The following is a 24,197-nucleotide window of genomic DNA, read 5'->3' as shown; positions in this document are numbered from 1 at the left end:
GGGAACACTAAGTTCTGACATACAGTTTAGGGGGTTGATTCAATGTTCAGAAAGACACATTATAATTTTGAGAACTAGAAACTAAAAGGGGGAAAAGAGACCAAATTATTGTGTAACTCTAGGTAAAAAATTTCTGCTGTCTATGGGATAAGGATGGGGCTTAACTCTCCATCTACAAAGGAAAAGGTAAAAGTGCATATGAAAAGCATATTCAGTTGACGAGCAGCAAGCAGGGCTGATATATGCACAGCCCAGCCCCTGAAGGCCCCTGGGTCACCATGCCCTGACCTACTCTGTGCAGGACCCGCAGTGGGAGGACGACAGAGACTCACCCGCCGTGCTCACAGTATGAGTGGACACACTCCCGGCTGGTCTTGTCCCACAGCTTGACAGTTTTGTCATCGCTGGCAGACACGATGAGCCGCCCGTCAGGAGAGAACCTAGGTTGACAGGACCATAAGTCACACTACTTTGAGTACCACACTGTGTTCTCTACAGCCACTTCCTCTAGCGTGCTATTGCCTGATCCAGGAACTCTTTGGCATTAAGGCTTTTTTTTTTTTTCTTTTCTTTTCTTTTTTTTGGAGCTGAGGACCGAACCCAGGCCTTGCGCTTGCTAGGCAAGCACTCTACCACTGAGCTAAATCCCCAACCCCGCATTAAGGCTTTTTAATGTTGTTGTTTTGACATAGGGTCTTACTGTGTAGCACTGGCTGGCCTGCAACGCTATATGTAGATCAAACTGTGGCAATCCTCCTGCCTCAGCCTCCCAAGTCCTCCCAAGTGTGTACCAACAACTGCCTGACCCGAGAACCACCTACGGGCATGTGCTGCTCTGATACCTTGAGTGATCCTGGACAAGCGGCCTCCTCTGTGAGACAGACCCTCTGCAGTGCCCACCCGTAGCAAGCACACGGTAGCACAGAACACCCAGGAGACAGATGGCCTATAGCAGTACACAGATGGTGCTGCTTGATACATGGCGGTGGTCAGGAACACCACATGAGGACATCAGCAAAATATGAAGGCCAACAAAACACATGGAGGTCCTGAGACTTACTATTCAAGGTCTACCGAGGACTTAACACCCAACTTTGCTGGCTTGCCCTCCCTATCAGTACCCGCTCTCTGAGCAGGGCCCTCCCAGAATAAGAATGGTTCTGTCATAGAGAATAAGAAACTTCCAGAGGAAGATAGTTCAGTGGTCCCCAACCTCCGACTTTCATGGTTTCTTAGTGCTCCTTGGACACCCTCCTCTGGAGCAGAGCTGTGACATGAGAAAGCTCTGTTAAAGAAGCTGACAAAACCACAGGCAGGAATATGTTTTCTGTAATTCTTCAAGCCACTGGCATCCCACCTCCCACACCAGAGCCAGGGCCTCCACACCAAGTCCTTACCCAGCAGCTCTGAAGTATAACTAAGCTGAGTAGATACTGCTCTGTTGGAAGCCTGTTTCTCTCTCTGCAAACTAAAGAAGATGCTACCTAGCTGGCAGAACTGTCCTCAGGAACAAGGAGAAAGCACACCGTGGTACTGAGAGGACTTGTGGCTGCTGCGGCTGCTATCTGCTAGCCTGGGAGTGCTCCACACACCTGACAGAGGGTCATGGCTGACTAATATGTGTCACATAGAACTCAATGATGCTCCCCCAACAAGTTCAATACAGCAACCACTATTGACATATTACAGATTAGAAAAATAAGACTCGGGGTTGGGGATTTAGCTCAGTGGTAGAGTGCTTGCCTAGGAAGCACAAGGCCCTGGGTTCGGTCCCCAGCTCCGGGAAAAAAAAAAAAAAAAAAAGTTACCCGTACAGAAAAATAAGACTCAGGGGTACACTAAAGGGAGGTAAACAACCTGCCCAAGGTTACAAGCTGACACCTGCAAGCCCTTCTGACCCCAAACCCTTCACGCTCCCAGGTTCTCCAGACAGGAAATTCTCACTTGGCACAGCGGACCCAGTTGATGTGCTGGGTCAGGGAAAACAGGAATCTCTGGCGATGAGTTGACCACACCTTGACTGTCTTGTCATCAGAGGCTGTCACGAGCAACTGGCCATCACTGCAGAAGTGGACGCTCCTCACTGTGGCCGTGTGTGCACGGAACACAGTTGACTCACCTTTGCTGAGGATAGACATCCAGACTCAGGAGACTCATAACAGACATGAGAACCTACAAGGACACCAAAGTTCTCGCCAACTCCCTAGGCCTAAGTGTCCCGGTCTCACCCCAAAGAGGCCAGAGCTGCCCAACAGAAACAAAGTGCTTTTCCCACCACCACCACCCTCGTGTGAGCTGCAACACCAGGTAGCAGCCATTCCAACATAAGGAGACAGCCCAAGCGAAGCTTCAGCCTCTGATGGCACCTCAGAGGTCACATGTCCCACTGTGACAAGCTCAAAGCCAGGATAAGGACCCAAGGAGGGACAGCTCTTATACCAAGTCCCTCGATGCTGTCAGTCCCTTGAAGTCCAGAACTCACACATTGGGTACCCAGATTCGAACGGTCTTGTCTCGGGAGCCTGAGGCAAGCAGGTGTCCCGATGGGGAGAAATTCACACAAGTCACGGCGTCCTTGTGGCCCGTGAAGCGGTAGGCACGTGACTGGGGCTTCATGTGCCAGATCATGAGGGTTGAGTCCATGGAGCCACTGGCTGAAGAGAGTAGTAACAAGATGATTCTCAGATCTCAAGAATCACAAGCACCCACCTCAATGCCAGGGATGCAGGGGCACAACAGCCCATCTCCACCATCACAGGCATTCCCCAAAGGACGATGACAGGATCCCATTGGGACGGCCTGCATCTGTGATTACTGACCTATAGTTTGGACAGTTATGGCCTGGCAGTTCTCCTTGTAGCAGGCCAACACAGGACATTTGCATGACATTTCTGTACTACAACCCAAGGCCCTTGGTCTCACCATTGATACTCTAAGAGCCTGTCAGACACAAAAGGCCCTGTACTATTGGAAGGACCTAACTTGGGGCTGGAGAGATGGCTCAGTGGTTAAGAGCACTGGCTGCTCTTCCAGAGGACCTGAGTTCAATTCCCAGCAACCACATGGTGGCTCACAACCATCTAGAACTGTAGTCACATGGGATCCAATGCCCTCTTTTGGTGTACAAATGTACATGCAGGCAAAACACCCAGATACATAAATAAATAAATCTTTAAAAGAAAGAAAAAAATAAAAGAAAGGACCCAACTTGGTGCTGGAGAGATAGTTCAGTGATTGAGAGCACTTGCTACCCTTCTAGAGGATCTAGGTTCAATTCCCACATGGTTCTGTACTCCAGTTCCAGGAGATCTGATATTATCTCTGGGGCCACCTGGCACACATATACTACTCAGACGTACATGCAGGTAAAACATTCATGTGCATAAAATAAGGCAATCTAAGTTAAAAATAAAAGAAAGGCAGGTGGTGGTGGAGGAGGCAATGTACACCTTTATTCCCAGCACTTGAGAGCAAAGGCAAGAAGCCTCAAGTTCAAGGCTAGCCTGGTCTATGGTGTGAGTTCCAGAACATCCAAGGCTACACAGAGAAATCTTCTCCCAAAGAATACATAGATAGATAGATAGATAGATAGATAGATAGATAGATAGATAGATAGATCGATCGATCGGGATAGAGATAGATAGGATAAAAATAAAAGAAAGAACCAAACCTAATAAGAAGCCCAAGGAGAGAACAAACAATGGTGTCAGTTCCTTCTTTGCTTAGAGCAAACCATTACATCAGTGCTCTTAAGCGCTGAGCCATCTCTTCAGACCTTTTGCTGGTTTTTTCAAGACAGGGTTTCTCTGTGTAGCCTTGGCTGTCCTCGAACTCACATTGACTCCCCTCCCTCGCCTCCCCAAATGCTGGGATTAAAGCTGCATGTCACCACGCCTGGCCCTAGTTTCTCTCTTCAAACTCCATTACCAGCATGCACAGAGCCTGCATGGGTCTGCACCCAGGCCCTCCAAGGTACATTATATAAATTCCAATTTAACGTCATTATGGGATCCCTGAATGTGTAAACAAGTGTTTAATACTTTTTCTTAAAATGTACACTTGGTGTTTTTCCTGCAAGTATATCTGTGGGAGGGTGTCAGATCCCTTGGGACTGCAGCTACAGACAGTTTTGAGCTGCCATGTGGTGCTGGGAACTGAATTTGGGTCAGGTCCTCTAGAAAATCTGCCAGTGTTCTTAAGCGCTAAGTCATTTCTCCAGTCCAGGGTCTCTGATTCTTGTGCCTTCTCTTGGGCTCTTTTCCTTCTGTTATTTGTTTTGTCCAAATCTGATGTGATAGTTTTTGTTTTATCTTATTACCTTTTATTTTGTTATGTTTTATTATTATCCCCCCCTTAGAAGCCTGTTCTTTTCTAATGAGAGAGAGAAAGGGGACAGATCCAGATGGGAAGGGAGGTGGGAAAGAACTGGGAATAGTAGGGAGAGGGGAAACTGTCATCAGGACATATTTTGTGAGAAAAGACTCTATTTTCAATAAGAGGAATGAATGAATGAATGAATGAATGAATACCTAAATAAATAAATGCTGCATGACCTTGTCAAGGCTCCTAACCTCTCTGAACATTAGATTCTGTTCATGCAAAAGGAGCTTACGGAGCCTAATCAGCCCAGTGTCCAGAAGGCTGGCAGCTAGAACCAAAGCCAAGGGCGAGAAAAAGCAGCATGTCTTAGCTGTACACTGGTGTTCCCATCTCCCAGAGAAAAACTCGCCTTCCCTTACCCAGGTGCTTGGTGTTGAGACTGAAGTCCACACAGGTAACTGCATCTCGGTGGCCCTTAAAATGTCTCTCCAGTGAGGGGTCCTCCTGGGAAAGAGCAAGGTCAAATGGTTGTAACCAGAAACAAAGGCTTCTCTGGAACCAAGACTCTTCCTATAACCAGGAGATGTTAAAAGCACTCGAATCACGATCTTGTACGTAGAAAATCCTAAGGAATCCACTAAAAACTAGTATGGCAAGAATAGGTACACAATCAGCAAACACGCGTCCAAGAACGAACAGAAGAATCAATAAATTCACAACTAATGAATATGGGCCCAGTGTGGGGGCAAACACCTTTAATCCCAGCACTTGGGAGGCAGAGGTAGGTGGAATTCAGTGAGTTCAAGGCCAGCCTGGTTTACAAGGTAAGTTCCAAAATAGCCAAGACCATAGTAAGTTATCTCCCTCTATCTCAAACATCAGAAATTAAAAACAAAATAAAACAACAACAAAAACAAAAAACAAAACAACTTTGGGAAAGGATATTTCTATGAAAGCCATTGCTATTCCACAAAGCTATACCTACCCTAAACAAAGGTGAGGCCCAGTGCCCAGCTCCGCCCAAGCACACCTGCAGGACCACGCCTTTTAACAGATGGTGGGGTAGGTCAGGGGGAGGCTCCAACTAAGCAGCAAGTACTCACTCATTCTGCCTCCTGTCCTCACCAGAGCCTCTTAGAAACATACGGGTGAGGTCGTGTCCATCCTAGGCTCAGTGGGCAGAAGCACGTTCAACCCTGATCAGTGAGACCCCTTCCCTCCCAATGCCTTCTTCCCTGAGCGGTTTCCTGCTTGTAGGCCTCCTCTCCCCTAAAATCTGTGTGTGGCTAAATGTAAACAGAATATCAAATTGGCAATCAAAAGTCTGGCTCCTATTTCTACCCAAGTCTTCTCAGGCGCCACCAGCTATCACCTGGTCATGTAGAAGCAAATTCTTATTTAAAAGACCAATTTAGAGTCCTTTTCTGGATTGGGAAGAGGGGTCAGAATCAAGCCCATGTCACACTGCAGGCCTCCGCCATCCCAGGCATCCCAAAGGCCTACTGCTTCTACTTGTTGGGAAAGGATGTCACCTCCAAAAAGACCTGTTGCTCTGAAGAGGACAAACTTACGAGGCTCACCCTGGCCACGTCTGGGGCCACGTCTGGGGCCACGACAAGGGTCGGGCCTTGATTGTGTCTTCCTCGATAAATCGTACATCCCAGAGGCAGGGACTTGTTTGTTCGCCCTGGTGGTCCAGCATCTAGCCTGGCACTTGGGGTGCTAAGTCAATGCCCGGCCCACCCTGTAATCTTGGATGAGGAGGTCACCTTAGAACCCCACGTCATCACCCGCCCCTCTCGCGGCCATTGTTCCAACCAGCCAGGCGCCCACTCTCCAGGGACTTACCTGGCTGTGAGCAGCCATGGCAGGGCTAACGGGGCTGGTAGTACCAGCGGCGCCCCAAATGCGGGAGATAGCTGGGTCGACAGTTGTGCCAGTTCAGTTTCCGCGCCCCCAATCGCCGCCAATAGCAACGCCGGTGGCGTCGCCGCGTCCCGCCCACCGCAATTAAAGGAGAAGCGCCCTAGGTTTTTGCCCTCCGACCGGAAGTTGGGTTGCTCGATGGGCGCCACGTTCTTGTCCTCTAGCTCTGCCAGATGAGGTAACCGGCCGAGCAGCCAAAAGCTTCACTTCGCTGTCACACTTTCCTCCTGAGAACTTAAAAAATCCTAGATGAAGGTTTCGGCCTTTCAGCTCTAGCTCTGGTAACGAAGCACACAGCCATCGGGGAAATGAAGTTCTACATAGCACTTACCCCACAGTCTTAATAAAGGTAGAACTACATTTCCCAAGATGCCCCGGGACGGGAGGATTTTTACCATTTTGAGTGACGGCCTTAAGGATTCCGGAAGGAGGATACTGGTATTGCTCTTGGCTTAAAGCTTCCGCCCAAGGCGCCACTGAAAACCAGTTATTAGCGCCTTGGTACCCCAGAGTGGTTCGTTCCTGCTCTTAAGGGTATATTTTTAAAAAAAGAAAAAACCGGAGTCACTCAGAATAAGAACCATGGATTAGAGAGACCTAGGTTCAATTCTTAATTCTCTACTGAGTGACCTCAGGAAAAATGCATCTACTCTGAGGACTTGCCTCCCCATTTGTCCTAGGAGGACTGTGATTGCGTCCCGTCTTGCTCAGAACTCTTTAGCCTTAAGAAGCCTTTACATACTGTATGTCTGAAAGAAGTCGATATATTCCCATCACTGGGTAGTCTGAGGATAATCTTGGGTTTGTGCTACATAGCCTGACCCGAGCTTCCAAAAAAAAAAAAAAAAAGGTAAAAGAAGCAATCCTCGGACCCGACCACCAGAGGTCGTCCTTTCCCACTTTCTGCAGTGAAGGCCCGGAGTGACCTATACATCTGACCTGTACTGGATGTTTTGTAAGAATCAAGAACCTTCTATCACCTCTCCTGAGGAAGCCAACTTGTCCATAATCAAACACTAACTAGGATCTGGCTGTGTCCTGAGATTTCTTACCACATGTCTAGGCTTGAAACTGTGTCCCTAAATCTGCAGGGACAGTAAACTCAGTAAACTGGCATGTGGGAAAGTGTATCTGGATCTAAAAGAATGACTCATTGGTTAAGCGTGTATACGGTTCTCCCAGAGGACACAAGTTCTATTCCCAGCTCCCGCATCAGATGGCTTACAACTCCAGTTTGTAACTCCAGCTCAGAGGCAATTCAACACCTCCTGTCTCCTGAGGCGCGCGCGCATGTATACACACACACACATACACACACACACACTCACACACACCATTAAAACGAATTTTTAGTGTTTTGATGAGAGATACAGGATATGTATCTGAACCTATTTTAACTATGTTGGCATAGAATTGGTTCCTTTGTGTTAGGAATGTTTAAGCTAGTTTAACATAGGCCATTAATTATGAAAGTCCCAAGACAAAAATAGTTGCCTACTTATACAATACTCTGGATCATTCCGTACTGTTGAGAGGACAGATTCCAAGTCTTCCCATAAACAGTGTTCAGTTTGTCTCTAGTCTGTAAGTGTCATGAGCACCCAACGCTAGAAACGTGATGGCCACATTTGTGTATTTCTACAATGTCAAAATGTATTGAATGTCAATAAATTCACGCGCTGTATCACTTTGCTGCTGCTGCTCTGCTTTTGAGATCAGGTCTCTCTACGTAGTCCTAGTTTTCCTTCCTCGGGCAGCTCCGGGTTGTTTTTTTTTTGTTTGTTTGTTTGTTTGTTTTTGTTTTTCCGGAGCTGGGGACCGAACCCAGGGCCTTGCGGTTGCTAGGCAAGCGCTCTACCACTGAGCTTAAATCCCCAACCCCTGTGGGTTGTTTTTTTTTTTTTTTTTTTGGTTCTTTTTTTCGGAGACCGAACCCAGGGCCTTGCGCTTCCTAGGCAAGCGCTCTACCACTGAGCTAAATCCCCAACCCCCTGTGGGTTGTTTTTATTTTTACTTTTTTACATTTATATGCATGAGTGCTTTGCCTACCTGTATGAATATGTGCCACACTTACGTCTGATATCAGATCCCCCGGAACTGGAGTTTCAAACAGTTGTGAGCTGTCATGTGGGTGCTGGGAACTGAAACCGGGTCCGTGGTAAGAGCAGTGGTGCCCTTGGTGTTCTCTCTAGCAACCAGCCACGGGCTCTTTTTATTCTTTTTCTTTCATCTTGCTTTTTATTTATTTTTATTTTTTTTGAGAATGTTGTGGGGTAGCCACCAGAGAAGACTGCTAAGACATGGATTTAACCAATAGAAAGTCCTGATTAGCCAGCCAGTGACTACACTGGGTATTCAAGATTCCCATAGTAGACATGAGCCTTTCTCAGGGTGAGCCCAAAAGCAAGGTTAGTACATTTAGAGAGTTTCCTACATCTCTGGACTTTGCTGGATTAGGTATTTGATGTAGTTTTGGCAGGTGGTGCTATCCATGTGCTGTGCTTTACGGCAGGTGGTGCTATCCATGTGCTGTGCTTTACGGCAGGTGGTGCTATCCATGTGCTGTGCTTTACGGCCTCCATGGTACTTCCACCACGGAAGTCAGTCAGTGCTAAGGTCTGGGAACCTGTCCCAAGAAGGGTTTCACATAGCCCAGGCTGGCCTGCAGATCACAACATTGGCTGAAGAAAGCTTTGAACTTCAGATGGTCCTGCCTCCATTCTGGAAATGCAGGTTTATACCATCGTGTTTGATTTACACGATGGTGGGGACTAAACCCAGGCATTCATGCATTCTAAGCAAAGCAAGGTCCCATCTGAGCTATAACTCTAGCTTCATGATTTCAGTCTTAATTACTAATATTGCTTCCAGATCGCCTACCTTTACATAATAATATACATGAAAGTATGTGTATGTATAAATATATAGGTATACACAATGTATTATTATGTAAACTACAAAATGACTACAGAGAGGTTTAAGAGGCTAGAGAGTTCAAAGAAGCCTTGCTGGAAGGAGAGGTGGGGAACGGGTACAGATGCAAAGAGTTAGTTATATACGTTAACATGGTGTTAGAGAACACAGTCGAGAGCTGCCAGTGGTGCCCAGGGCCACCCTGCAGAGGCACAGGGGCTGCAGAGACAGAGGGGCTGCAGAGACAGAGGGGCTGCAGAGGCACAGGGGCTGCAGAGACAGAGGACATCTCAGATACGGATGGACAGAGAACTTTGAATGGACCAAGTTAAACAGGGAGTTGCGCTGAGCCTTGAGAACTGTGAATTCTGGGGTTGGGGATTTAGCTCAGTGGTAGAGCGCTTGGGTTGAACCCCTGGGTTCAGTCCCCAGCTCCGAAAAAAAGAAAAGAAAAGAAAAAAGAGAACTGTGAATTCTGTTGGCTCCCAGACACAGTCACTTGGTGACTGGGCGACTGGTTACTGAAAAACAGGTTAATGGAGCTGTTACCATGGTGGCGTTAGGTGTTCTTTTTTATGGGACCCAGAGGAGGTTGCACCCTTCCTTGGTTTAGTCTGTTCCAAGGAGCTCTCAAGGGGCTGAGCATGACGGCACAAGCCTTTGATCTCTTTGGAAGCAGAGGCAGGAGGGTCTCTGAATTTGAGGCCAGCTATTTCCAGATCAGCCAAGGTTGCAGAGTGAGACCCAGGCTCAAAATGACAACAAAGTTCTCAGACCTGGAGTCTCTAGTATGGTTCTAAAACACCATGTGCCTACATGCTCCCTCCGGACACGGAGAAGGGTGTAGGTGGTGACTTCTCACTTGACAGAATGAGGTCTTCATCAGTATGTGTCTCATGACTGGTGATAAGTTACGTGTGCAAACAAGAAGAATAGAGTCGTTCCGCCTCCCTGCACTCACTACAAAACCAGCTGCTGCTGTGTAACAGCAAGGCTGTAGGGCCGGAGGGCAAAGCAGAGCTGATAAACCACTGCTTCGCACAGCGTAGCGCAGCTTAGAGCAGGGTACAGTCAGCTAAACATTCAAGGCACAGGGGTAGAGGATGAGGGGTTTCGTGGGGGGAGGGTGCAGAAAAATATGTCTAATTTAATATTTTAGCTGGGTGTGGTGGTGGTGAATGCCTTTAATCCCAGCACTCTACAGAGGCAGGCAGATCTCTGTGAGGTCATAGGCTAGCCTGGTCTACAACGTGATTTCCAGGATAGCTAAGGGTATTGCACAAAGAAACCCTGTCTCTAAAAAAAAAAAAATAATAATAATAATAATAATAATAATAATAATAATATGGGGTGAGGATGGAAGTGGGGTTTTGTCTGTTTTACCTTTTAAGCAGGCTCAGTGGCTCAGCTCTGTAGTCACAGTTACTAGAGAAGCTGAGACAGGATGATCACAGGTTCTTAGCCTGCCTGGGCTACAGAGTAAATATGAGGCCATCCTGGAAAACTCAGTAAGATCCTGTCTCAAAACAAAAGGTAAAAAAGGGTAAGTAACCCTTTGCCCGAACTCACTGGTTCGCCCCGCTCTTCCGGACTCCATCTTCACACAGAGGCTGGTATCCACACACACACAGCAACATACACATAAAACAGAGTAGGTAGGTAGGTAGGGGGGTTGGGGATTTAGCTCAGTGGTAGAGCGCTTGCCTAGCAAGCGCAAGGCCCTGGGTTCGGTCCCCAGCTCCGGAAAAAAGAAAAAAAAAAAAGTAGGTAGGTGGGTGGGTGGGTGGGTGGATGGATGGATGGATGGATGGATGGATGGATGGGTAGATATTTTAAGAAAGGAAAGGGCTATCGAGATGGCTGAGCCGGAAAAGAGCTTGCTGCAAGTTGAGTTCAGTCTTGAATTCCATCCCCAGAAGATATGGGAGGCACAAAGTGCTCACAGAGACCACTAAGGAAACCAGGAATGTTAAACACACAGGCTTGTTCTTTCAGAGGAAGGGATGCACAACCGGTTATCCATCCAGGAGGCTGCGGCAGACATGATTAGTAACCTGATGACATTCTTCGCACATTTTCTGTGTGGCTGAGATCACACAGGATCCTCCCCAAAACTCTTAATATGAGTTTGTCAATCGTAGGTGTCGCACATACACAGAGTTTCCATGTCATCATGCCTAAAGCTTTATTGTGCAGTGAGATGGAGTTAATCATCACTAGGAATATTTTCACCAAGTTGCGCTTAAATATGCCCAAAATAAATTACTTGGGGTCAGAGTCCACAAGTTGGACCAGCACTGGCTAGTTAGTGGTGTTGAACCCAACTATCTTCCTTCCTCTCTTGATCGTTACTCTGGTAGACATCATAATCACAAGAGCACACCCTCTCCCACCACCACCCCAGCCCAAAAGGAAGGAACCTACAAGGTGGAAAGAGAACCAGTTCAGCCAAGTTGTCTTTTGACTTCCACACGTACTCCATGGCTCATGTGCCTACACACACAAAAGTAAATTAAACAAATGTTTAAAAAAATATGTAAAAACAGAAGCCGAGGCTGTAGCCACATCAAGGCCCCAAATCTCATCTTCAGTGCCACAAAATAAATAAGAAAAAAGAAAGTGGGATTTGGAAGAACTTCTGAGGACAGGCATGGTGGTGAACACCTTTAATCTCAGCACTTATAGACAGAGGCAGGCAGATCTCTTGAGGTCAGGGCCAACCTGGTCTACAGAGTGAGTTCCAGGATAGCCAGGGCTACACAGAAAGACCCCATCTCTAATTAATTAATTAATTAATCAAGCTTTTTTTAAAGTTTTTTTTTTTTATGTGAGTACACTATAGCTGTTTTCAGTCACACCAGAGACCAGAAGAGGGCATCAGATCCCATTACAGATGGTTGTGAGTCACCATGTGGTTGCTGGGAATTGAACTCAGGACCTCTGGAAGAGCAGTCAATGCTCTAAACCGCTGAGCCATCTCTCCAGCCCGATAAAAGAAAACTTAAGTAAAATAGTTTTCGAATGCTAGTTTTGCTCGAGTCATGGGAAGATTTGCTCTGTCTCCAGGTCTCCTCCAGAACTTTCAGGTTCTACGTTTTCTATTCCTACCCACCAGGGAAGAGAGACAAGACCTCAGTGAGCCGCCCTCCTACCCTCCTCAGCTCCTTTAGATTGGACTGCAGCTCTGACTTGGGCCTCCATGTTGTGTCAGAGTTCAGTGTTGGAGGAGGTTCCATGTTGGAGGGAACTAAATGTTAAGAGGAGCCCTGCCTTTTCAGGCCTCTGTCCCAGGGGAGTCTCTATCTCAGTCTGAGGCCACAGGCATGTCCCTCTGCGTGAATCTCTCCCCATCATCATCCCACAACCCCAATTCTAAGGCCATGCAGGACAGGATGAAGACAGAGATAGGAAAGGCACCCCTCTCCTCAGTCCAGCCCAGTCCAGCCTGGCCTGGAAACCCCATCAATGCTGTCAGGCCATCTTGTTCTGTTAGAAATTCTGTGTCAGGACAGCTCAGGGCTTGTCCCCAGGGTTGGGCTGGTCTGGGGATGCATCCAGCCTCGGCCATCTGAAAGCTGGATAAACTAGTAAGAGCCACACCACCCCTCCCAGCCTCTCTGCTCACAAACATATCACAGTCATAGCACTGTACCTGCCACAGTGAGCACAGGGAAATCCCGTGAGCTATTAATTCATGTTGGAGCCTGATGTTCCTCTGTCATTTAATATGAAGTGTGACTTCATACTTCCTCTGCAGCAACAGTCTACCCAACACCTCCTGTCCCTACCCTCAGCTCTCTCTGTCTCTGTCTGTCTCTCATCTCTCGTCTCCCTCTCTGTCTGTCTGTCTCTCATCTCTCTGTCTATCTCTCATCTCTATCTTTCTCTCATCTCTCTGTCTCTGTCTGTCTCTCTGTCTATCTCTCATCTCTCTGTCTGTCTCTCTGTCTCTCATCTCTCTGTCTCTGTCTATCTGTCTCTCATCTGTCTCTGTCTATCTGTCTCTCTCTGCCTCCCTCTCTGTCTCTGTCTCTCTGCCTCCCTCTCTGTCTCTGTCTCTCTGTCTGTCTCTCTGTCTCTCATCTCTCTGTCTCTCATCTCTCTGTCTCTCTGTCTGTCTCTCATCTCTCTGTCTCTCTCTGTCTGTCTCCCTGTCTCTCATCTCTCTGTCTCTCTGTCTGTCTCTCATCTCTCTGTCTCTCTCTGTCTGTCTCCCTGTCTCTCATCTCTCTGGCTCTCTCTGTCTGTCTCCCTGTCTGTCTCCCTGTCTCTCATCTCTCTGTCTATCTCTCATCTCTCTGTCTCTATCATTCTCTCATCTCTCTGTCTCTGTGTCTCTCTGCCTGTCTCTCTGTGTCTCTCTGTCTGTCTCTCTGTCTCTGTCTCTCTGTCTCTGTCTGTCTTTGTCTCTCTCTGTTTCTGTCTCTCTGTCTGTCTCTTTGTCTCTCTGTCTCTGTCTGTCTGTGTCTCTCTCTGTTTCTGTCTCTGTCTCTCTCTGTGTGTCTCTCTCTGTTTCTGTCTCTCTGTCTTTCTCTGTCTCTCTCTGTCTCTCCCCCCCCCCCCCCCCAATAATGGATTCAGTACCAGTGACAACTTGGTTTTGACTAGCACTTCTATCAGGTCTTGTTGAAACATCATGGCCACTCTACTTAAAACCTCAGCCCTTGGGGTTGGGGATTTAGCTCAGTGGTATAGCTTACTTGCCTAGTAAGCGCAAGGCCCTGGGTTTGGTCCCCAGTCCCCAGTCCCCAGCTCCGGGAAAACAAAACAAAACAAAACAAAAAACAAACAAACAAACAAACAAAAAACCTCAGCCCTCCCCTCCCTTGTCTCTGCTTCCTTTTCCTCCAGTGACTTATCTGACACTGGGTTGATTTCATTATTGTCCTTCACTGTCGAGATAGGGTCTCAGTACATAGCTTAGGCCAGTCTGGAACTTACCAGGCTGACCTCAAATTCAAAGAGTTCTGTCCACCCCTGCTTCCAGAGTGCTCAGGTGTGAGCCGCCACAACTAGCCTTGGTTTTTTTTTTTTTGTTTTTTTTTTTTTTTGTTTGTTTCAGATGAGATCTCACATAGCTCAGGCTAGCCTCCTATTCATATATAGTAAAAGGTGGCCTTGAACTCCTGTCCTCTTGCTTCTGTGTCCCAAGTGCTGTGATTACAGGTGTGGTTGAAGAAGGACAGTTTGTCTGTAATCCTCTTGAAAGGAGAACTAAGCAGAAACATGAGGATAAAGACAGAGCAGATGAGATCAGGGGTAAACCAGATTGTGAGGGTACAGAAGCAGACTAGATCCTTGGGAATCAGTCTCCTGTAAACCCACCACCCTAGTGCTGTGAGGAAACAAAAGAGGCCCCCATGTCCCTCCGACGGGATTTTTGCCCAGATCCACCTATGGTGAGAGTGATTCTGCAATATTCCCTCCCTAGGAAATCCACAGCAATTCTGGTCTCAGAGGTGTGCTTTGCAGAGCTGACATGACCCTCTGAGTCAGCTTTCTCTATAAGTAGGCCAGATCCTAGAGAGGGAAGAGAGCCAATGGGGTTATAGGTCTACAGCCTTGCCTACCAGGCTCTTCAGTCCAGCAGCAGCTCTGTTGGTTTTGTTGTTGTTGTTGTTGTTGTTGTTGTTGTTGTTGTTGTTGTTGTTTTGTTTGTTTTTAATCCCTTACCAATAGGGACATTCAAGAGGGTCCTTCTAAATGAGCAGCTAGCTTTGCCCTCTTCCCATGTTGCCGGTCGAAGACATGCCTGGAACTGTCTTAGGCTTCCTGGAAATAAGAAATAATGCTGGCTTTGAACCCTGTGTCCTCTTCAACCAGCTTCTAAGAAGTGTGTGGATCCTAGCTGACTATTAACTGCACTGTGTCATCTGCTCAACTCAGATGCCTCTGTGTCCCAGGTCTTCTAGTCACATCCCCTAAGCCTGGCCCCTTTCTCTCCTCTCCCCCAAAAGTCCCAGGTCATTTTTACAGTGGCCAGAGCCAAGGGAGGAGCACAGAAATCCCAGCCGTGATAAGACGTATTCCTCAGCAATATTCTCTGCTGTGAGCTCTGCAAGCATGGGCTGAGAACAGGGTGCAAATACACACAGACTGAGGTCAAAGTGTAGATCTTTCCCAATAAGCAAAGCGGCTACAGCAGCAGCTGCGCTCAGTCCGGCTACTGTGCAGAACCCGTGCAAGGGCAATGGCAACATCAGTGGCTTTCAGTTTTTGTTATTTTGTTATTACTTTAAAGGTCTCCGGTACACTTGGCTAGCATCAAATTCAGCTTGTAGATACTCCTGCCTCGGCCTCCTACTTGCTGGGATCACTCGGCATGCACCACCACCTGGCCCAGTCTATGTGGTTCTGGGGATCAAGCCCAGCACCACACTATGTCAGGACTCAGGGTGGGGTGGGGGCTGGGGGCCTGTCTAAGACACCAGACTCAAACACCAGGCCTTCACTCTACCTAGTGAGCTTCATGCACAGCCTCACATCATTGACTCTGTTTATGTGTGCCATGGTCTCACTATTAATCCCTGGCCATCCTGAAAGTCATTCCGTAGACCTGGCTGGCATTGAACTTGTGGACCTTCTTGCCCCGTGAGTGCAAGGACTAAAAGTGTACACCATCGTGCCTGGTCTAACGTCAGTGTTTTTTTTGTTTGTTTGTTTGTTTGTTTGTTTTTGTTTTTTTTTAAATAGACTTTACAACTTTTTTTAAGATTTATTTCTTATATATAACACTGTATATATTATATATACTTATATATATATACTTATATATAACACTGTAGCTGTTTTCAGACACACCAGAAGAGAGCATCAGATCTCATTACAGATGGCTGTGAGCCACCATGTGGTTGCTGGGATTTGAACTCAGAACCTCTGGAAGAGCAGTCAGTGCTCTTAACCACTAAGCCATCTCTCCAGCCCAACGTCAGTGTTTTTAAAGTTCTCCACGTGGGTCCAGTGGGCAGCCAAGACTAAGAACCCTGCTCTAGTCCAGTGACGACCCAAAGACTTTTCCAGGGCTATGCAAATGTCCATGTACTCTGTCCAGCGTGGTATACACAGGTCACATGTGAGTACGGAATACTTAGTGTGGCTGAAGAACTGAATCCCTCATCTTATTTTACCTTAATTTATTTAAATATAATTAGCTGTGTGTGGCCAGTGGCTACTGTATTGGCCAGCACAGCTCCAGAATGTCCCTTGTGTCCCTTGGCTCTGTGGATTCAGAGGTCATTGACTACTTGGACTTTGGTTTTCTGGTAAGGTCATGAAGGGGTGTGGGGTCCAACCTACAGTACCTGTGGAAGTCGTTTGGCCTATGCCCCACTATCCAGGTGAAGGTAAGGGGTCAGGGACACTCGTCTAACGTAAATACCTGGAGCAGGGCACAAAAGGGTTAGCCATGACGGGGCTTCTCCAGCTGTTTCCAGAGGGCCTGAATACATTGAACATTGATACTCAAAGAGGTCACAAAGAGGTCAAAGCACAATGGGACTTGAAGAAGCAGCCTAAAACCAGATGGCCAGCAGAGAATGGATCTCACCTACTGAGTGGATGGATAACTAATGCAAATGAAGTCAACCAGGACACCAGGGGCAGTGTAGAACTAAGCCCATTTTATTGATGGAGAAACTGAGGCACGGAGTTGGTAAAGATTAGAACTCATCTGTCTACAGACCTGACCTCTTAACCTTAGTGTGTTCAGAGAGAACGACCAAGAGGTCTGAACCAGTTTGGGATGTTGCAATACTTATGGGGTGGGGTCTCAAGATGTGCCTGACCCCCCACAAATAGATGGAGCTAAAACTGTCCCACAGCCATCAGTCTCATACTAGAAAGTCTCAAGTTGTCCTGTGAAGGGTCACTGTCACTTAGATAGTCATATGTGTACACACACACACACACACACACACACACACACACACACACACACGGTTTCAAGACAAGGTTTCTCTGTGTGACCCTGGCTATCCTGGAACTTGCTCTGTAGACCATGCTAGCCTCTAACTCATAAATCTACCTGCCTCTGCCTATGAAATGCTGGGATTAAAGGTCTGCAAAGCTACCACCTGGCTTCAGATGGTCATATTTTTTAACTTATTTTATGTGAGTAAATTGTTGCTGTCTTCAGACATACCAGAAGAGGGCATCAGATTCAATTACAGATGACTGAGAGCCACCATGTGGTTGCTGGGAATTGAACTCAGAACCTCTGGAAGAGCAGCCAGTGCTCTTAACCGCTAAGCCATCTCTCCAGTCCTCTTTTTTTACATTTTTCAAATGATTTATTTATTCCTGTTTTATGTGCATTGGTGTTTTGCCTGAATGCTTGTCTGTGCGAGGGTGTCAGACCTTGGAATTACAGATGGTTGTGAGCTGCCGTGTGGTTGCCGGGAATTGAACCCAGGACCTGTGGAAGAGCAACCAGTGCTCTTAACCACTGAGCCATCTCTCCATTTCCCGACAAGTGATGTCTTAAACAAGAAGAGCAGAGAGGGGAAGCTGAGTAAGCTCAGGCTGAGAGTTTCCGTGTGTGAATCCACATACTCATCTGTGTGTGCCTGGGTAATTGGGTAATTACGTATGCACAGGACGCAAAGCACTACTCACGGTGTTATACCCAAGAGGGAGGTAGGGAGCAGGGAGGTACTCCAGTGGCAAAGCTGGGGCTTCTGGGAACCGAAGAAGCATCAGAAAGGGGAAATTAAAGGAGTCACAGAGGGGGTTGGGGATTTAGCTCAGTGGTAGAGCGCTTGCCTAGAAAGTGCAAGGCCCTGGGTTCGGTCCCCAGCTCCTAAAAAAAGAAAAAAGAAAAAAAAAAAAAAGGAGTCACAGAGGCAAGCAAGAACAAACTCCCCTAGAGAGTAAATTCACCCCCCCCCAGAGACTGTCACCTCTCAACCTAGCTCTAAGAAGCAAGGGGCTCACCCAGGTAGCAAAGCCTTTCCTATGAAGGATCCTTTGTATATCCCCGAACAGGCCCGACCACGATTCACACAACCTCCAGGTTGTACAAGGCAAAGACTGAGCCCCAGAGAGAAAGCAGCTGGTCCGTGGGGCTGGAGGGGGTGGGAGGACACCCTTGTCAGCTTCCCTGGGGCTCACTGTGTGGTCCCTCAATGGAAGTCCTTCTGTGGTGCCTCAGGAGAAGGCCAGATTCCCCATCATCCACCTGCTCAGTCCCTCCCACCTCTCTCCCCTCACTGCATGCTCCACCCAACTAGGACGACTTCACAGGCCACTCTAGCACCTTTTATCCCTGTTCTATGCATACCTTTGCCTAACAAACACTACGGGGAATTTGAACTCCGTCTTAAATGTCTCCATCTTTTATAGTTGCCTAATCTCTAAACATGAACTTCCTCGGGTCAGTTTCTTCTCCCCTGGGGCCCCATCTTGTTCTAGCTGAGGATCTGAATCCTGGTGGAAAGACTCATTTACGTCCTCTCTTCATCATATACAATGGGCGGAAGTTTGTGCACGTGTCACCACTGACGGTGTGTGTTTGTGCCTGTGTGTGCACATAGTAACGAGTATTCTGGGGACGGGTGCTCGGCGTGTCCATGGCTGTGTATCTGTGCGCATGTGTCTGTTTGGCAGCAGCTGTGTGTGAGTCTATGGATGTGTGTGTGTGTGTGTGTTTGTGTGTGTGTGTCTGTGCCTATGTGAGACTGTGTGTGTACCCCTGCCTGTGTATTTTAACCTGGGCTTTTCTGGTGTGCCTGCAGGAAGGATTAGCAGCAGTTCTCATTCTATGGGCCATGACGCCTTTGGCAAACCTCTAACTCCAAAGATATTTACATTACAATTCATTACAATAGCGAAGTTGCAATTATGAAGCAGCAATGGTATGAAGTTGAAGCATGAGGGAGGGTGAGGGCCCCTGGATTAGAGGGTCTTTCATTTATGTGGAGAGTGACTGGAGGGAACACAGGAGGGTGTGGGAAAGAGAGGCAGGGGAGGAGAGAGGGACAGTAACAGGTTTGTTACTATGGTGAGGGACAAACACTGTCACTGAAAAGCCCCTGGGGCATATTATACAACAGTGCCCAAGGTTGTCTCTGAAGAGTGAGCCAGTCCACTTGTCCACTTGTTCCCAACAGACACAGTTAGGCCTGGCATTTCCCTTCGGTCCCACACATGGCCTCAGGGCACCTGGGACAAGAAAGGGCCTGAGGGGTAGGATCTCCAGTCCTGGTAGTTGGAAGTAAGGTTTGTCTAGGCAAAAATGACAAGAAGGAACCAGAAGGAGTGTCAATATAAACCATTATGCCATGTGTCCATGTTAACGAGGATGCTGCTGCCCTGTCATGCTCTTGGGCACAGGGACAGAAATCTCTCTCTGACAGCCTCCGTGAGGTCACAGAAAAGACCAGAAAAGAGCAGTACAACAGCAAGCAGGCTGTGGCCTTGCCCTTTCTTGTCCGCCCTCCTGGGTCCAGGGTCTGCCAAATCATTCCAAGCTTCTACAAATATGACCAGCTCGTCCTGGCCCTGCTTCGGGAGGTGCCAGCAGCTCCTGTCCTCAGGCCAGAATGAAACCTGGGGTCAGAGTGCAGTGGGTGCAGGGTAACAGGGTCAGGACTCGTGTTGAGAAGATACCGAGTCTAGACCCTGAGCCTCCTCTCTCTCTCAACCTCAGCGGCCCCCAGTAGCCAGGGAGGCTTTGAATGTTGTTCAAGGGGCATTAACCTCCTGCCCATAGGCAGTAGGATATGCTGGACATGCCAAGGAGGACCTTCCCACCTCCACCTAGATGCTGCCTCTCTGAGCGGTATTTCTTTATGCTCCGCCTCCTTTTTTACATGGCTGTCTTACTTACCCTCAGTGCCCAGATTTCCTTCTTATGAGCCCAGTCTCATCTAGGATGAATTTATTTAACGTGACATACCTGACTTTTGAAAGCCCCTATTTCAAAACTCATGGACACTAGCAGATGCAGTTGGGTTTGTTTGTTTTTTTAAATTAATTAGTTTATTATATATAAGTACACTGTCGCTGTCTTCAGACACACCAGAAGAGGGCATCGGATCCCATTACAGATGGTTGTGGGCCACCATGTGGTTGCTGGGACTTGAACTCAGGACCTCTGGAAGAGCAGCCAGTGCTCTTAACCGCTGAGCCATCTCTCCAGTCCTCTTTTTTTACATTTTTCAAATGATTTATTTATTCCTGTTTTATGTGCATTGGTGTTTTGCCTGAATGCCTGTCTGTGCGAGGGTGTCAGACCTTGGAATTACAGATGGTTGTGAGCTGCCGTGTGGTTGCCGGGAATTGAACCCAGGACCTGTGGAAGAGCAACCAGTGCTCTTAACCACTGAGCCATCTCTCCATTTCCCGACAAGTGATGTCTTAAACAAGAAGAGCAGAGAGGGGAAGCTGAGTAAGCTCAGGCTGAGAGTTTCCGTGTGTGAATCCACATACTCATCTGTGTGTGCCTGGGTAATTGGGTAATTACGTATGCACAGGAAGCAAAGCACTACTCACGGTGTTACACCCAAGAGGTCTGGGTCAAGTGACTGGAGGACCTCAGCTTACAGCCAGGCCTTGGGTACAATATCAACTTCCTCGGTGAAAGGGCCACCAAAGTCAAAGCTTTGCTCCTCTAAACTTTTCTAAGGAATGGTAAACAAGGTCGCCACTGACATCATGTGCAGATATCCGGGAGCCTTGTACTTCCAAGGCTGCCCAAACCTACAGCTTTGTCTTGATGGAGGAGGCATGTGTTGGGGAGGGGGAGGGTGCAGTCCAACTGGCGTAGCCACTTGTGGAGTCAGGGATCAGGGAACTTCAGTGGAGATTATAAGCAATCACCTCCAGGCAAAGAAAGAGTATATCTGCCCCTCCCTAACCCTCCTTGTAAATCTCAGACATCTGGAGTCAGACTGGCTCAGCTAATACCTTTCCCCACAGTTGCCCGTGGGAGTCCTCCTGGGTCAAGGGGGTAGGTTGGGATGGGCAGGCTCGAGTCTCTTTGATTCCTATTCCACTCAGGACCTTTTGGCTTTTGCCACAGGACAGCCTGTGAGTTCATCGGTTTCTGGTAGAGAACTGGGTTAACTGAGTTCGTTTGTACTGCCTTGATCTGTGTGCTTTGTCAGGAATAGGTCATGCTCCAGTGTTTAGGACACAGGTTAGCATTGATAAGACCCTTGGAGCCGGTAATAGGACCCACAGGGCCACTCCCTCTGCCCAAGTCTAGACACTTGTTTCCCTCTTTAGACTGTCCAAGGACTCCAGACCTGTCATGGGCTAACCTCCCCCAACCCCTCCCCACTGCACCCTCCTATGGGATAGTTCCACCTTCTCCAGCCTGGCTAGCCTGAGTGGTCCAAGCTCCAGGATTATAGGAACACTTTGGGCTGCTCCAGGCGCCTCTCATTTGATAGCAACTTCCCTACCCTCTCTCCTGAACACTATGTAAAGCCTTAATTAGGGGTTGGGGATTTGGCTCAGTGGCAGAGCGCTTGTCTAGGAAGCGCAAGGCCCTGGGTTCGGTCCCCAGCTCTGAAAAAAAGAACCAAAAAAAAAAAAAAAAAAAGCCTTAATTAGTCTCCTGGAGCTGACAGAGGTTCAGAAAGTTCAGGTGCACTGAGGGAGCTTGAGAGCAAGGGGAGGAGAGGGCAGGGATGGCCAAGAGTAGGCAGTAGGACAGGGAAATAAGGGGAGAGAAAGCCAAGAGGCTGGTGCACTGAGCTGGAAGGAACATCGAAGACAGCTGCAGGTAGGGATTCCTTGGTTGGATTTAAGGGATGGAAAAATGAGGGGCCGTCAACAAAGCCGCTAGGCTTTGCAGATTCCTGTGAGGAAGTTGCTCCTGGAAGGGGGTCACTAGACTGCTTCTTTTGAGCAGTGGAAGGAATGTGCATAGTTGGGGCTTTCAACAGGCTCTCTGGTCCTGCTGAGATACAGGAAGATCACACAGACTTCTGACTGAAGTCCTGGCTGAGCCAAGAACCCTGGGGCCACATAGAGATGTGCATGTAAGTGAGCCCTCCCCCTCCCCAGAGGTAGGAGATTGGTGGTGTTAAGGGCGCTGAGGGAAGCTCATTGTGCTGGGACCTTCTGGGGCCTTTTGTTTTGTTTTGAAGCACTAGGGACCAGGTTGTTAAGCACTTGTTCTACTACTGAGCTAGGTCCCCAGCCCTTAAGTACTTCTTGAGACCTTTGACTCCACTAGACCTCACCAGAGGCTCTGAGGACAGTCCCGTGCTCAGCTGTGTGAGGAACAAGGTGCACTTGGTTGACTCCCCCACCCACATCCCCAACTCGCACAGCTCGCTCACAACTCCTGCCAAAACCCACAGAAATCAAACCAGCTCACCTTTCTTCAGCCCTTGTGAATTATATAATGCGTCAACTTGCCAGACCACAGAATGCTCGAGAACACCCGGTAAACGTCTTTGTCACATAAGAGACCAGTTCAGAACGTTGTTTGTGTTCTCTGGCTCCCGTGGTATACCTGGCACTCAGTGGCCACTCGACTGCTCTTTGGAACAAACAAAAAAAAAGCCTCAGTTGTCCCATGGTGGCCCTGATAGGACTTGGGTTAGGTACATATCAATTGACCTTTCCCCAGGCTCGGGGGGCAAGGGAACTTGGCTACAGAGCCTCACACACCAATTCTCTAGTCCGCCTGTGGGGGTTGAACATCTGGAAAGATCCAGGAACAAGAAAGACTCCAGCGAGAGCAACTACTGTGGCCTTCCCACAACAGTGACTCTCTGTGGGTGCTAAGCGTCCACCCTGGCTGAGTTCACGGCCTGCTCTCAGGACAGCTTCTCTTGAAGGCTTTTGTTCTTTTGTTCCCTGAGACCAATCCTCTGAGCATAGACATTATTTACAGAGGCTTTAGATGGGTACCAGGAGACCATCTCAGCAAGCTGGAGAGGCACTCGTCCAGATCTGTAGACAGCTGCACACTAGACCTGCCTTGGGGAGCATCTCCGAGGCTTCAGGAACGGCTGGGTTCTCTTTGCTTCCAAGAATACCTAGAGGAGATCTTCATTAGCAACAGGCTATGGGGAATGCAACTGGAGTAGACACTTAGGGAACTCCAAACTCCAGAGTAGCTGAAGAATTGGAAGAGTCCCTACCGCAGGAGTTAGAAGAGATTAGATCCTCCCCTCATTCCCATTGGTAGGCAGAGAAATTGAGACCCAGAAAGAAAGGGGGTTGTTTGATCATACTATCCCAGAGTCCACATTCTGGACAGTTTAGGCTGTTTTCAGGAGTATTGAGGGCCATCGGGACAGCTTTGAGCAGAGAGCTACTGAAGAGGTCACAGGGGTGGGAGTGTGTGTGTGACAGGTAGGTCTCATGATTCCCCTGAATTTATTGAGAATGCAGGTGACAACGTATCCCAGCAGTCTTTGGGAAATCAACATGGGAGAGGTGAAACAGTATAAGATTGTGACCCTGTTCATCTCGCCAAAGTGAGACTGACATACCAGTCATGACACTCGATGGCTATCCATCCTGGGGCTCACATTGGCTATATTGTCATTTGTAACAATGTGACATTGTGGTTACTTAGATAGCCCGTGTTTGTGGTGTTCTCCCTGTAAGCAGGGACTTGGGAACATGGACATAAGTGATTGGTGTTTGTGTCTCTGAGTCCTTGTGGCCTGAGATTGGACATGAGTTCAAGAGCCGTCCAGGACAGTGCCTGTGACTGTAATCCGAGGTTATCCTAACAGGAAACTGACCGCTCAAACCTGAATTGTCACTTTGGAGTTAGCCAGGATTTTCTGCCTGGTAAGACACAGGGAGACTGTGGGAAAACTTTTTGAAATACAGTTACCCAATACGAAGGGACTTATATAACACACCAACTTACCTGGCCATGGAACATTCAAGATCACCCATCTAGTCATAGAGGAAAATGCCAGTTTCAGAGTGTTGGCTTTGTGGCCTCTGGTGCTGAGTGGCCACTCAGCTGCCCTTTGAAAACTGCCTCAATTGTTCCATGGTGACCCTGCATAGCCAGAGTCATCTCCTAATGGACTGGCCTGAGAAGAGTATGGGAGAAGGGC

At 48.0% G+C, this 24,197-nt stretch overlaps 2 protein-coding genes across 9 annotated transcripts in view; both read right to left on the bottom strand.

Moving 5' to 3' along the window:
- The window catches only part of Poc1a (POC1 centriolar protein A), a 68,478-nt gene extending 61,880 nt beyond the window's left edge, over positions 1–6,598 (bottom strand). For 3 of the 7 annotated variants that reach the window (XR_010054017.1, XM_039081983.2, XM_039081982.2), the window contains exons 1-5: positions 6,169–6,598; positions 4,740–4,824; positions 2,483–2,654; positions 1,945–2,124; positions 333–440 (exon numbers count right to left, since the gene is read on the bottom strand). Coding sequence is in view for 6 of the 7 variants with exons in the window: in XM_039081983.2 (XP_038937911.1) it covers positions 333–440; positions 1,945–2,124; positions 2,483–2,654; positions 4,740–4,824; positions 6,169–6,186 (563 nt within the window). In the remaining variant the exon portion in view is untranslated. Of the gene's footprint in view, positions 1–332; positions 441–1,944; positions 2,173–2,482; positions 2,655–4,739; positions 4,825–5,891; positions 6,044–6,168 lie in introns of those variants that run through there. The other 4 variants (NM_001109296.2, XM_039081985.2, XM_039081987.2 and 1 more) reach the window with 4 other exon arrangements.
- Rpl29 (ribosomal protein L29) overlaps positions 1–24,197 on the bottom strand; it is an 893,235-nt gene that overhangs the window by 141,745 nt on the left and 727,293 nt on the right. The window lies entirely within an intron of this gene.

The sequence above is a fragment of the Rattus norvegicus genome, chromosome 8 (assembly GCF_036323735.1).
Source record: "Rattus norvegicus strain BN/NHsdMcwi chromosome 8, GRCr8, whole genome shotgun sequence".
NCBI classification, from domain to species: domain Eukaryota; kingdom Metazoa; phylum Chordata; class Mammalia; order Rodentia; family Muridae; genus Rattus; species Rattus norvegicus.
The sequence above is the reverse complement of the archived record's forward strand: the minus strand, read 5'-3'. Positions and strand labels throughout refer to the sequence as shown.